General features: G+C 41.5%; 1 protein-coding gene across 1 annotated transcript in view; it reads right to left on the bottom strand.

Moving 5' to 3' along the window:
* Positions 1 to 5,624: 5,624 nt before the first annotated feature.
* ANO4 (anoctamin 4) overlaps positions 5,625 to 11,781 on the bottom strand; it is a 451,959-nt gene continuing 445,802 nt past the window's right edge. The window contains exons 28-29 of the mRNA XM_027107320.1: positions 10,362 to 10,557; positions 5,625 to 8,199 (exon numbers count right to left, since the gene is read on the bottom strand). Of these exons, the coding sequence (XP_026963121.1) occupies positions 10,366 to 10,557 (192 nt within the window). The 3' untranslated portion in view covers positions 5,625 to 8,199; positions 10,362 to 10,365. The remainder of the gene's footprint in view (positions 8,200 to 10,361; positions 10,558 to 11,781) is intronic.

The following is an 11,781-nucleotide window of genomic DNA, read 5'->3' as shown; positions in this document are numbered from 1 at the left end:
TTGTCATATATGGCCTTTACTATGTTGAGGAACATTCCTTCTCTACCTAATTTGTTAAGAATTTTTACTATGAATGGATGTTGAATTTTGTCAAATGCTTTCTCTGCCACTATTAAGATGATCATATATTTTTTCTTTCTTTCTATTAATGTGATGTATCCCATTTATTGATTTGTGTATGTTGAACCATTTTTGCATTCCAAGGATAAATCCCACTTGATCATGGTGAATGATCCTTTTCATGTGCTGCTGAATTTGATTTGCTACTATTTTATTGAGGATTTTTTCATCTATATTCATCAGGGACATTGTCCTGTAGGTTTATTTTCTTGTAGTGTCCTATTCTGGCTTTGATATCAGGCCCATGTTGGCTTCATAAAATGAGTGTTCCCTCCTCTCTGATTTTTTGGAAGTTTTAAAATAAGGATTGGCATTCATTCTTCTTTAAATGTTTGGTAAAACTCACCAGTGAGGCCATCTGGTCCTGGAATTTTTGTCATCAGGAGATTTCTGATTACTGATTCAATCTCTTTACTAGTAATTAGTCTGTTCAGATTTGCTGTTTCTTCTTGATTCAGTCTTGGTAGGTTGTATGTTTCTAGGGATTTTTCCATTTTTTCTCAGTTGTCTAATTTGTTGGTGTATAGTCGTTCATAGTAGTCTCTTATGATCCTTTGTATTTCTGTAGTATGAGTTGTAATGTGTCCTTTTTCATTTATAATTTTGATTTGTTTCCTATTTTTTCTTTGGTTAGTCTAGCTAAAGTTTTCTCAATTTTGTTTACCTTTTCAAAGAACCAACTCTTAATTCATCACTCTTTTCTATTGTTTTCCTGTTCTATATTTTATTTATTGCGGCTCTAATCTTTATTTCCTTCTGTCAGTTTTGGGCTCAGTTTGATCTTCTCTTTCTAGTCCCTTTAGGTATAGAGCTAGGTTGTTTGAGATCTTTCTTGTTTACTAATGTAGACATTTATTGTTGTGAGCTTTCCTCTTAGAACTGCTTTTGCTGCAGCCCATAAATTTTGGTAGGTTGTGTTTCCATTTTTGTTTCAAGAGATTTTATTATTTCACCTTAAATTTCTTCTTTGATCCATTGGTTGTTCAGGAGTGTTAATTTCCATGTATTTGTGAATTTTTCAGTTTCATCTTGTTACTGATTTCTAGTTTAATCCCATTGTGATCACAGAAGATATTTGGTATGATTTCAGTCTCCTTGAACTTGCTAAGATTTGTTTTGTGACCTGACATATGGTTTATCCTAGAAAATGTTCCATGTGTACTTGAGAAGAATGGGTATTCTGCTGTTGTCAGACAGAATGCTCTGTGTATGTTAGGTTCATCTGATGTATAATTTTGTCCAAACCTGTTTCTTTGTTGATTCCCTATCTGGATGATCTATCTTGTTGAGAGTGGAGTATTAAAGTCCCCAACTATTATTATATTGCTGTGTATTTCTCTTTTCAGCTCTGTTAGTTTTTGGGTTACATTTTTAGGTGCTCTGATATTGGATATGTATTTATAATTATATCTTCTTGATTGGTTGACCCCTTTATCATTATGTATTGACCTTTGCCTCTTTTTACCATTTTAATTTAAAATGTATTTTGTCTGATAGAGCTACCCCTGCCTTTTTTTTTTTTTTTAACTACAATTTGCTGAAATCTTTTTCCACCCCTTCACTCTCAGTTGATGGGTGTCTTTAAGGCTAAATGAGTCTCATATTGTTGGATCTTGTTTCTTTTTTTTGGATCTTGTTTAGCCATTCTGTGTCTTTTGATTGATTGGAGAATTTAATCCATTTACATTTAAATGGATTGCCATTTTATTGATTATTTTCTAATGGTTTTGTAGATCCACTGTTTCTTACTGCTATCTTTTTTTCTATTTTGATGTCTTTTGCTATCAGTATGCTTTATTTCTTTATCATGGTGTGTGTGTTTCTGTGTGACTACTATAGGCTCTTCCCTTGTGGTTATCATGGGATTTGCATATAAAACCTTAAAATTTTAACACCCTATTTTAAACTGATAACGATTTAACTTTGCTAGCATTCCTATACTTTTACTTCCTGCCTCACATTGATGTTACAGTTTACATACTTTTTATATTGTGTATCCAATAACAGATTATTGTAGTTGTGGTTATTTTCTACTACATTTGTTTTTTAATTTTTAAACTAGAGTTGTAAATAAGTTATGCACCACCATTACTATATTATAGAATCTTTCTCTGACACTATATTTAACATTACCACTGAGTTTTATGCTACCTTCTTGTGTTTTTGTAATGTTAATTAGCATCTTTTACCACCACACGAAGAACTCCCTTTAGCATTTCTTGTAAGGCAGTTCTAGTGTTAATGAGCTCCCTCAGCTTTTGTTTGGGAAGGTCTTTATCCATTTCTGAAGGACAGCTCTGCCAGGTATAGAATTCTTGGTTGACAGTTTTTTTCTTTCAATGTTTTGAATATATCATCCCATTCTCTCCTGGCCTGCAAAGCTTCTGTGGAGAAATCTGCCAATAGTCTTATGAAGGTTCTTTTGTAGGTAGCTCCACTCTTTTTTCTCACTGCTTTCAAAATTCTTTTTGTCTTTCACTTTGACAACTTAATTATAATGTGTCATGGTGTAGCCCTCCTTGGGTTCACCTGTTTGGGGACTTTTGGGCCTCATGAATCTGGGCATCCATTTCTTTCCTCAGGTTGGGGGGGTTTTAGCCATTATTGCTTTAAATACTCTTTCTGTCTCTTTCTCTTCTTCTGGAATTGCCATAATGCCACTATTGTTTCTTTTAATTGTGTCCTGTAAGTCACATATTCTTTCTTCACTCTTTTTTCTATTTGCTCCCCTGACTGGACAATTTCAAATGTCCTGTCTTCTAGATCACTGATTCCTTCTTCTGCATGGTGAAGTCTGTTTTTGAATCTCTCTTTTGAATTATTCAGTTCAGTCACTGTAATTTTTAGCTCTAGGATTTGTTTTATTTTTATGGTTTCTGTTCTTTGTTGAACTTCTTGTTTTGTTTAGCATTGTTTTCCTGATTGTTTACTTGTCTGCTGTGTGTTCTTATAGTTCACTAAATTTGTTTAGGAGGATCATTTTGAATTCTTTGACAATTCATAGATCTCCATTTCTTTAGGTTCAATTATTAGACCTTTATTTGTGTTCTTTGGCGGTGTCATGTTTATCTGATTTTTTTGATCCTTGATTCCTTACGTTGACATCTGTGCATTTTAGTAAATGATCTCCAATTCCAGACTTTATAGGTTCTCTTTGACACAGACAGTTCTTCACCATTTGGCTCAGTTTGGGTTTCTGGACATGTTTGCTGGTAATAACTTTGGGCAGGTGGGGCTTGCTATCAGGGTGTATTTTCAGGTGAGCCCACTGCCCAAACTGGGGTCTGGGGTGGGTACTGCTGGCTGAAAGCAGTTGGATAAGAATTCTGGCTCTGTTCCCTACTTAGGTGAGGTTGTAGGATGGACTCCATGGTTACCAGAGTTCTCTGGTCAGGCTTACTAGATAGTTGGAACTGGGTACTATACTCAGCAGTAGGCAGAACTGTGGATTAGCTTCTCTGCCTTGGTATGGCAGCAGGACATGCTCCAGGGCCTGCACAACTCATCGTTTGGGGATCTGAATCAGGCAAGAGTGTGCACTGATTTCTATGGCCAGATAAAGTCACTGGTTTTGCTCTGCAGACAGAAAAGCCACGGGTTGTGTTCTCTGTTCAAGTACACTGTATGCAAGGCTGTTGGATGGGCTGCACAGTTTCCAGTGTGCTATGGTTGGGCAAGCTGAATGCTGTATTCAGCAAAGGGCAGGCAACAATTAGTTTCCCTGCCCAGATAGAGCAGGAGAATCGTCTCCAAGGGTGGCAAGGCTCTTTGTGGTCTTGACGCAAGTCAACCCATGCCCCAGGGGGCCAAACAGGGCTGCTGGCTTTGCTTTGCAGTCAATCATCTCTGCCTGCCATACTCTCTGAGTGTTGCTGAGCTATGTAGCTTCCAGGTGTTTTGGCCAGGCTTTCTGGTCAGGTGGGCCAGGAGCTACAGTCAGCAGTGGATAAAGTGATGATTTAACTCCTCTGCCTGGGTGAAATGGGAAGGCCAGCTCCCAGCGTGCTCTCAGGTGTTCTGGATCAGGTTTTCTGGTCAGGAGCGGCCAGGAGCTACACTCAGTAGTGGGTGGGGCTATGAATTAGTTTCCCTCCCTGGACAGAGCCCTGGACACCTGCAGGCCTGGCAAGGCTCGCTGTTTGTGGTCTTGACTCAATCTGATCCGCTCTTTCCAAGTGCCCTGGCCCTGTGGTGACACAGACTTTGCGATTTTCAGCTCAGCCTGCCATTCTGTGCTCAAGCATTCCTGAGCTATGTAGTTTCCAGGCTTTCTGGTCAGGGGGTGCTGGGAGCTGCACTCAGCAGTGGGCTGGGCTATGACTCAGCTCCCCTGCCTGGGTAGGGCAGACCAGGCTCCAGGGCTAGCAAGGTTCTTCATTTGAGGACCTGAATCAGGCAGACCTGCACCCCACTGAGTTCCCTAGTCATGGCTCTGCAGGTGAGCAAAGCCTCTGACTGGGACTGCTGGTTGGGCCCTGCAGGTAGGAGCTTGGTCCATCAAGATCCGAGTGCTGGTTGTTGCAAGCCCCTACCTGCTTCTTTATCATAATTAGATTCTCAGTGGTCAAGCCCCATAGATTTCCCCCGATTTCTGTGGGGTGAGACGAGGGTGGGGGCTTCCAAGAAGCAACCCACAACACAGTGGGGGCTAGATATTCACCCTGGGGTCTCATTTCCCAATAAAGGAACCCTAGGCTCAGGGGAGGACCTCTCAATGTGATGCTGTGCTGGCCTGGGGGAGGGGTAATGTGGTCAGCATGTAGCCATTCTTCTTACCTTCTAATATCGCCTGTCTTGGTCTCTGTGGTGTGGGGGAGGCGCTTCAGCCTCACCCCATGTTCTAGGACTTTTTAAAAATTTTTATTTTATATTGGAGTATAGTTGATTAACAGTGTTAGTTTCAGATGTACAGCAAAGTGATTCAGTTATACATATATATGTATCCTTTTTCAAAGTCTTTTCCCATTTAGGTTATTATAGAATACTGAGCAGACTTCCCTGCTGCTATATAATAGGTCCTTGTTGGCTATCTATTTTAAATACAGCAGTGTGTACATGTCAGTACCAAACTCCCAATCTATCCCTTCCCACCACCCTTCCCACCTGGTAACCATTAGTTTGTTCTCTGTGAGTCTGTTTCTGTTTGTAAATAAGTTCATTTGTATCATGAGGTATTTGTCTTTCTCTGTCTGACTTCACTTAGTATGCTAATCTCCAGGTCCGTCCATGGCATTATTTCATTCTTTTTAATGGCTGAGTAATATTCCATTGTATATATGTACCACATCTTCTTTATCCATTCCTTTGTTGATGGACATTTAGGTTGCTTCCATGTCTTGGCTATTGTAAACAGCCCTGCAATGAACATTGGGGTGCATGTATCCTTTCAAACCATGTTTTTCTCCGGATACATGCCCAGGAGTGGGATTGCTGGATCACATGGTAGCTCTATTTTTAGTTTTTTAAGGAACCTCCATACTGTTGTCTGTCTCGGTCTCTGTGGTGCGGGGGAGGTGCTTCAGCCTCACCGCCATGTTCTAGGATTTTCTTAGTGTGTCTTATCCATGAATAGCTGTTAGTTTTCTTCTTGGGACAGGGAGGGAAGTCAGAAAGTAACTATGTCACTATTTTGGTGATGTCACTCCCAACACTTGATTTCTTACAAAGCCCCTCAGAAATTACCCTTTACAACCTTCTTTGCCTTTCTCTTCTACAAACCTAAACACATCTTAAGATATTCACTATGTGTTCCTTGTACCCAAAACAGGGAAGATGAATGAGTGTATTCACTGTGCTGGTAGAAAGAAATGAAGGGAGGCAGAGAGGAAGGGAGGAAAGAGAAGAATTATATGCTAGAAATGCATCAGGGATTGTGATTGCCAGAGGCACTTGCAATAGCAAAGGCAGAATTCCATGGGCAAAAGATATTTCCGGCCAGAGTCTTAGGTTCAGTCTATACTCAGACCAGGTAGAAAGCGATACTTAACAAATGTTTACTTCCTTATCCTGACCAGTGCGTTGGGTGGTCCTCTACCTAGTTCTGAATGTTCATGGCCCATTACAAACCCAAGGAGGGTTCACATTCCTTCCCCCTGCGTCTGCCACTCTTCCTGCTCCAAGGAGTAGGAGAGAAGCTATGGATGTATTAAATCCAAAGATCTATTGGTTCATGATGCTTAGAAGTAGAGCTTCAGGCATAACAAGCAAAAGTCACAATACTGGGTCAGTAGAGCAATTTGTCTGTCTGGAGCATCTCTTTGTATTTCATCTTTTGAGACTTTCCTTGGAAATTCCTTTCCCCAGGGCTGATGTGAAATATTTCACAGACTTCTTAGCCATGATTGAAAAGAAAACTCTGCCAATGGCCACTTGTCTTCAGTTCCCATAAAATACATCTCCTTAGTTTAGGCTCTGCTAGGGTTAGTACAGTTGACCTTTGAATAGTGCAGAGGTTATGGGTGCCAATCTCCGTGCAGTCAGAAATCTGCATATAACTTTACAGTTGGCCGTCCATATCCACGGTTCATGGATTCAACCAATCATAGGTCCTGTAGTACTGTATTACGTATTTATTGAAAAAAAATCTGTTTATAAATGGACCCTCCTAGTTTAAACCTGTGGTGTTCAAGGGTTAACTGCATTTCATTCCTAGGAACATCAGGTCAGAAGGAGTCCTAGAAAGAAACTACGAAATGGCTGAAGTTCTAGCCTGCCCAAAGCCACTCTGACCAACTGTTCCCATCTAAGGAAACATTTAAGGTTCTTGGGAATCCGCAGCCAGCATGAGACAGTGTTGATGGATGCGGTAATGGGAGCATTCCCATTTCCCTGACTGGCACAGGCCAGCTGATAACATAATTCAAAGTCGGGTTCTGCAATCTCTGGAAGAAGAGTAATTACAACAACAGGCATTGCTTAGAAGGAAACTCCCCCACCAGCCCCCGCTTCCCCCATCCAGACAGACAGTCCCTTTGCTGGGATCAGCAGAGCATACTAGCAGGCAGGGTAATCAAAAGCATCATATATATCATTGGTTATAGTTCACATTTCCTCAACAAAGGGCATCAGTGGCATTTTCCAAACTCTTCTGAGTGATTTCTCATGAGTTGGCTCGGCACCCTCTCTAAGAAGGTAGAATGGAAGCCATATGGAAAAGGTAGGTTAGGAAGGAAAATGTAGTCTCTCTGAAGGATGAAGTGATTTCTCAGGAGTGTTTGGGAGTGACAGACTTTCTTTAAAGACCCCCACTCTATGATTCCTCGTATTCTGTGAGAAGAAACTACAACAGAATTTCAGAAGACCCGGCTAAAAATATTCCATGTGCATAAATTTATTTTGAATTTTATTGCATCACATTATACAAGCATTAAACATGGCTTCATGTTGATGACTATTTAAATGTGAAAATTCATCATTCATGTCAGTACCTTTTGGCTATTTACAAGTACGGAAGTTCTATGTACTTTTATATATCTCTGTATTTGTATGTACATATGTAAGAATACATGACTATACATATGTACACACAGAAATACATCTATGGCCATACACATAGCTATAGATATGTCATATATAATCTCCTCAGAAAGATCTGAAATTAAAAAAAAGAAAGAAAAAGTTGTAAACAGGGTCTTGTTTGTGTTGTTTGGTGACACGGAATTAGGACCATGTGACATTCTAGGAATGTGTGTCCAGGTGTCCAAATACCCTTTTCAGCCCAGTGTCTGTAAAATTCACATGGGATAGAATGCAAAAAAGGTAGCAAACAGGCTGAAAAACAGGCCCAGTATACAAGTTCCCCTTGGTTTTAAAAACTTGAGAATGTAACTGCCCATGATGTGCATGCTTGCTTGGTCAAGAATGGTCTATGGATGGATAGCATTTGTGTGCTGGGCTGCAATGTGATTTCACAGCAGCATGGTTTCCCAGGCAGTCCTTTAAGAGTGCTGACCCCCCTGCCACTGCCGACCTCGGCGACATGCACTGCGGTTGCATTTTAGTCATTCACTGGAATGTGCTTTTGCACAGCTGGGAGAAGTAAACAGAATTCAGGTCCTTGGCCTGCAAAGGAACTGTTACCTGGGAGGAAAAAAAAAAAAAGGTATTAAAATCCGAAGTACACATGATGACTTAAAGGACATTATGTACAATGGTCTGTACTTAGTGTGAATCAAAGGCATTCGAAGAATCTGTAACCCCGAACCAAGTCAGGTATGGTATAAACATTGCTGTGCCTGCTTTACAGATGAACAGACTGAGTCAGAAAGGCAGTCTGAAGGAAGGTGACTTCCTGCCAACTGTTGGGAAAATAGAGACAGAAAGACTATGCTTTCAAGCAAAATGCACAGATGTCCTCTTTGGGGAGTAACCAACCCATAATGCTGAGGCTAGAAGGAACTCTCAATTGTGAAGGGCCCTGTAGCCCAGCGCAGCCCTGAGGTGAGGATAGTCTAACGTGGCTCGCTGGTCTCTGGGCACTGGAGCAGTTCTCTTCACTAATAATGTGTGCCTCCTACCCCAACTCAAGCCGTCCGATAGTCAGCCTTTCTCCTCTGAAAGCTGACCAGAGCCAGAGAAAAGGTGGTCAGAATGGGTGCAGGGGGCCAGGGGCTTGGAGCAAATGATAGAATCCCAGAAGGTTAAGCCAGATAGGCTCTTAAAGTATTGTCTAGTCCAACTCCTTTTCTCTTGAAGATGTGGAGACCGAATCCACAGGAATGTTCCACCCCAGGTCATACAGATAGAGAACGGACAGCCAGATCTAGATCCGCTGGACTACAGTGCAACGCTTAATAGCAGTGCAAATCCGATATAGTATTTGATAGCATTTTGTTTTGTAAATGTCTCACACTCATAACCTTATTTGAGCTGCAAATTAGTTCCACCCAATAAGCAGGCTCAGAAAAATTAAGTAATTTTCCTGAACTCATATAGCCAAATGGCAGATCTGGAAAATGGCAAAATTACTAAGTAGCAAAACATTTCTTGCCTTGAGTGAAGCCAAGGCCTACTTTGGAATTGAGGGCAGAACCAATTCAACATCTGTATACTATTATATTATCCCTGTGGCCTGGGGTCTAGGTGATATCCTCCAAGTCCACCCTCATACCCAACTCACAATAACCTCCTGGACTCTTAATGCAGGATAAAACTTCGCTAATTTAAACAACAAACATCTCTGTAGATATCTGCTATATTGTAACCTATATGAAAAGTGAAAAACATACATTTTTTCCTGTATATCTCATTTTTCTTTTGGAGGCCAAATTTTGGAAAACGTTTCAAAGTTAGTCTCCAAACAAGTGGAGAGAGGGGAATGAAGGCAAGGAAGGCAAAAGAAATGCTGGAATACTAGATTCACAGAGGATAAAAACTGAGGGCTCATCTTATCACTGAAGAAACTGAGGCACAGAGAAGTTAAGTGACTTGTCCAAGGACACACAGATAGTAATTGCCTTGCCAGAGAGAAGGTTTCAGAAGAACTTTCTGATATGTCGGAACATCATGAAAGTTTCTTACAGTGTTTTTAAGCGTAATGCACCCAACCTTTATTAATTAAATGTGCATTTAATGAGTGCCAAGTACTTACCGCTGTGCTAACCAGCTGGAAGAATAAATTACACTCCCTAGAGACTTTCCTAAAGATGCTTACAGTTGTGCTGGGGAAGCCTAATAACTATTTGAAAATCACAAATTAACAACACATATCAATATCTGTCAGTACATGTGGTACTGATGCAGTAACCAGAGGTGTTTATAAAGAGTAAGTCTCAGTGGGCTGATGAGTCTGAGGAAACCTTAGCGGGTGTGGCCCGACATGGATCAGCCTGGGAGGAAACAATAAATGGGTGACGGAGGGAAGGCCATCTTGGGTGAGATGAAAAAGTGACTTTAATATCCCCATGGTAACATGCCCCTTCTTTCTGATGAAAGAGAATAGCCAGGCTAGAGTGGAAGGGGGAGGAGGGTTTATTTCAGGGGCCACCTAGGCCGACTCATGAAGACCTTGGCTGCCAGGCCAGAGTGTGACACGGAGACAGAGAAGAGTTGCAGGAGTTGCGTGCAAAGGGAAGGTTAAGTTAAATGTGCAGTTTTAGTAAGAGACAAGCTGGTTTTGAAAGCTCCTAGAGGATTTATTTGCACCCCTATCGGGAGAGCAATGGCAAGCTTTGATTCAGGGAGTTGAAAGCGCCCCTCCCAGCCAAGGAGAGGTTTCAGACCGTGAAACACTTCTCACCGACCTGGTCACGGCCACTCGTTGTGGTGTGCTTTTCCATTTTTCTTCCTCTCTTTTCGTTCCTTCTGAAGACGCTCCAGTTCTGCTTCATACATCATCTCCTGAATCAAGTACTTCTCTCTTCTCATTCGATCCCTTAGATCTTTTGGGAGGTCCGGGATCAGATATGAAATGAGGTGTTTTATACAAAACACGAGGTGCTAAAAACACAGGGGAGAATACAACAGAGTCAGGTTTACTGTGCAGCCTTAGCGGAAAGAGCGCTGGGAGCTGGTCGAGAACAGGGATGTGGAGCCTCTGGTGTGTCTGGGGAGTGGAATAAGGCCAGGGGGTGGGTGTGAGAGGAAACAGAGTCACAGGGATAGGTGAGGACTGAACTTGGTGTAATGGCACCAATACAGGAAATGAGAAGAGGACTCAGGAAAGAAGGCGGAGAAGCAAAGGCCGGAAAATGCAAAGGAGAGCCAGAAGAATATACTGCGGAATCAGAAAGCCCAGGTTTGAATTCCAGCTCTACTTTTACCACTTAAGAGCTATCTGTTTACCTGAGGATAAGTCACTCTGAGCCTCAGTTTCCTCATCCACAAAATGGGTGTTATTATGAAAATTTTAAGAAAATATTTTGAAATGCTTCACAGATTGTGAAGTACTTTATTGCAGTGGTCTGGAACCAAAATCACAATATCTCCGAGGTATGCCTGAATAAGAAACTTCTAGTCTGAGCCAAGAGGCAGCCTTTACTTGTATTAATCTGGCTTTAATATAAGTATGTAACAAGAGAGATGGAAGTTCCATTTATGGGTATAGTTATGGGAATGCAAACTATTTTTAGTAGCACTTTTCTTAAAGACTAAAAGAAAATAGATGGTGTATTTTTATTGACACATAATACAGGCAATTACTAGGCAGATTATACTTTATAAGTAATGTCATGATGATGCATAACCAGAGGCTTCCACTTGTAACACTCAGTTCAGTGTTTTCCAAACATTGTCCTTAAACATCAGAAGCATTTTGGAGGGCTGTGAAAAACAAATTGCAGACATAATGTATCAGAATCTCTGGGAGTGGGGATGGAAGAACTGCAATTTTCCTGAATTTTAAGAACAGCAGCCCTAGAATATTAAACTTAGGACCAATGAGACTTCCCTGGTGGTCCAGTGGTAAAGAATCCACCTTCCAATGCAGAGAACGCGGGTTCGATCCCTGGCTGGGGAACTAAGACCCCACATGCCGTGGGGCAACTAATCCTGTACGCCACAATTACTGAGCTCGCACACCTCAACTAGAGAGCCCGCGTGCCACAAACTACAGAGCTCATGTGCTCTGGAGCCCGTGTGCCAGAACTAGAGAGAAGCCCGTGCACAGCAACGAAGAGCCCGCACGCTGCAACAAAAGATCCCGCATGCCTCAACAAAGATACT

The sequence above is a fragment of the Aethalodelphis obliquidens genome, unplaced genomic scaffold (assembly GCF_003676395.1).
Source record: "Aethalodelphis obliquidens isolate GAN/ISIS:26980383/991018 unplaced genomic scaffold, ASM367639v1 scaffold8, whole genome shotgun sequence".
Classification (NCBI taxonomy): Eukaryota; Metazoa; Chordata; class Mammalia; order Artiodactyla; family Delphinidae; genus Aethalodelphis; species Aethalodelphis obliquidens.
Note: the sequence above shows the minus strand (reverse complement) of the source record. Positions and strands in the feature narration are given on the sequence as shown.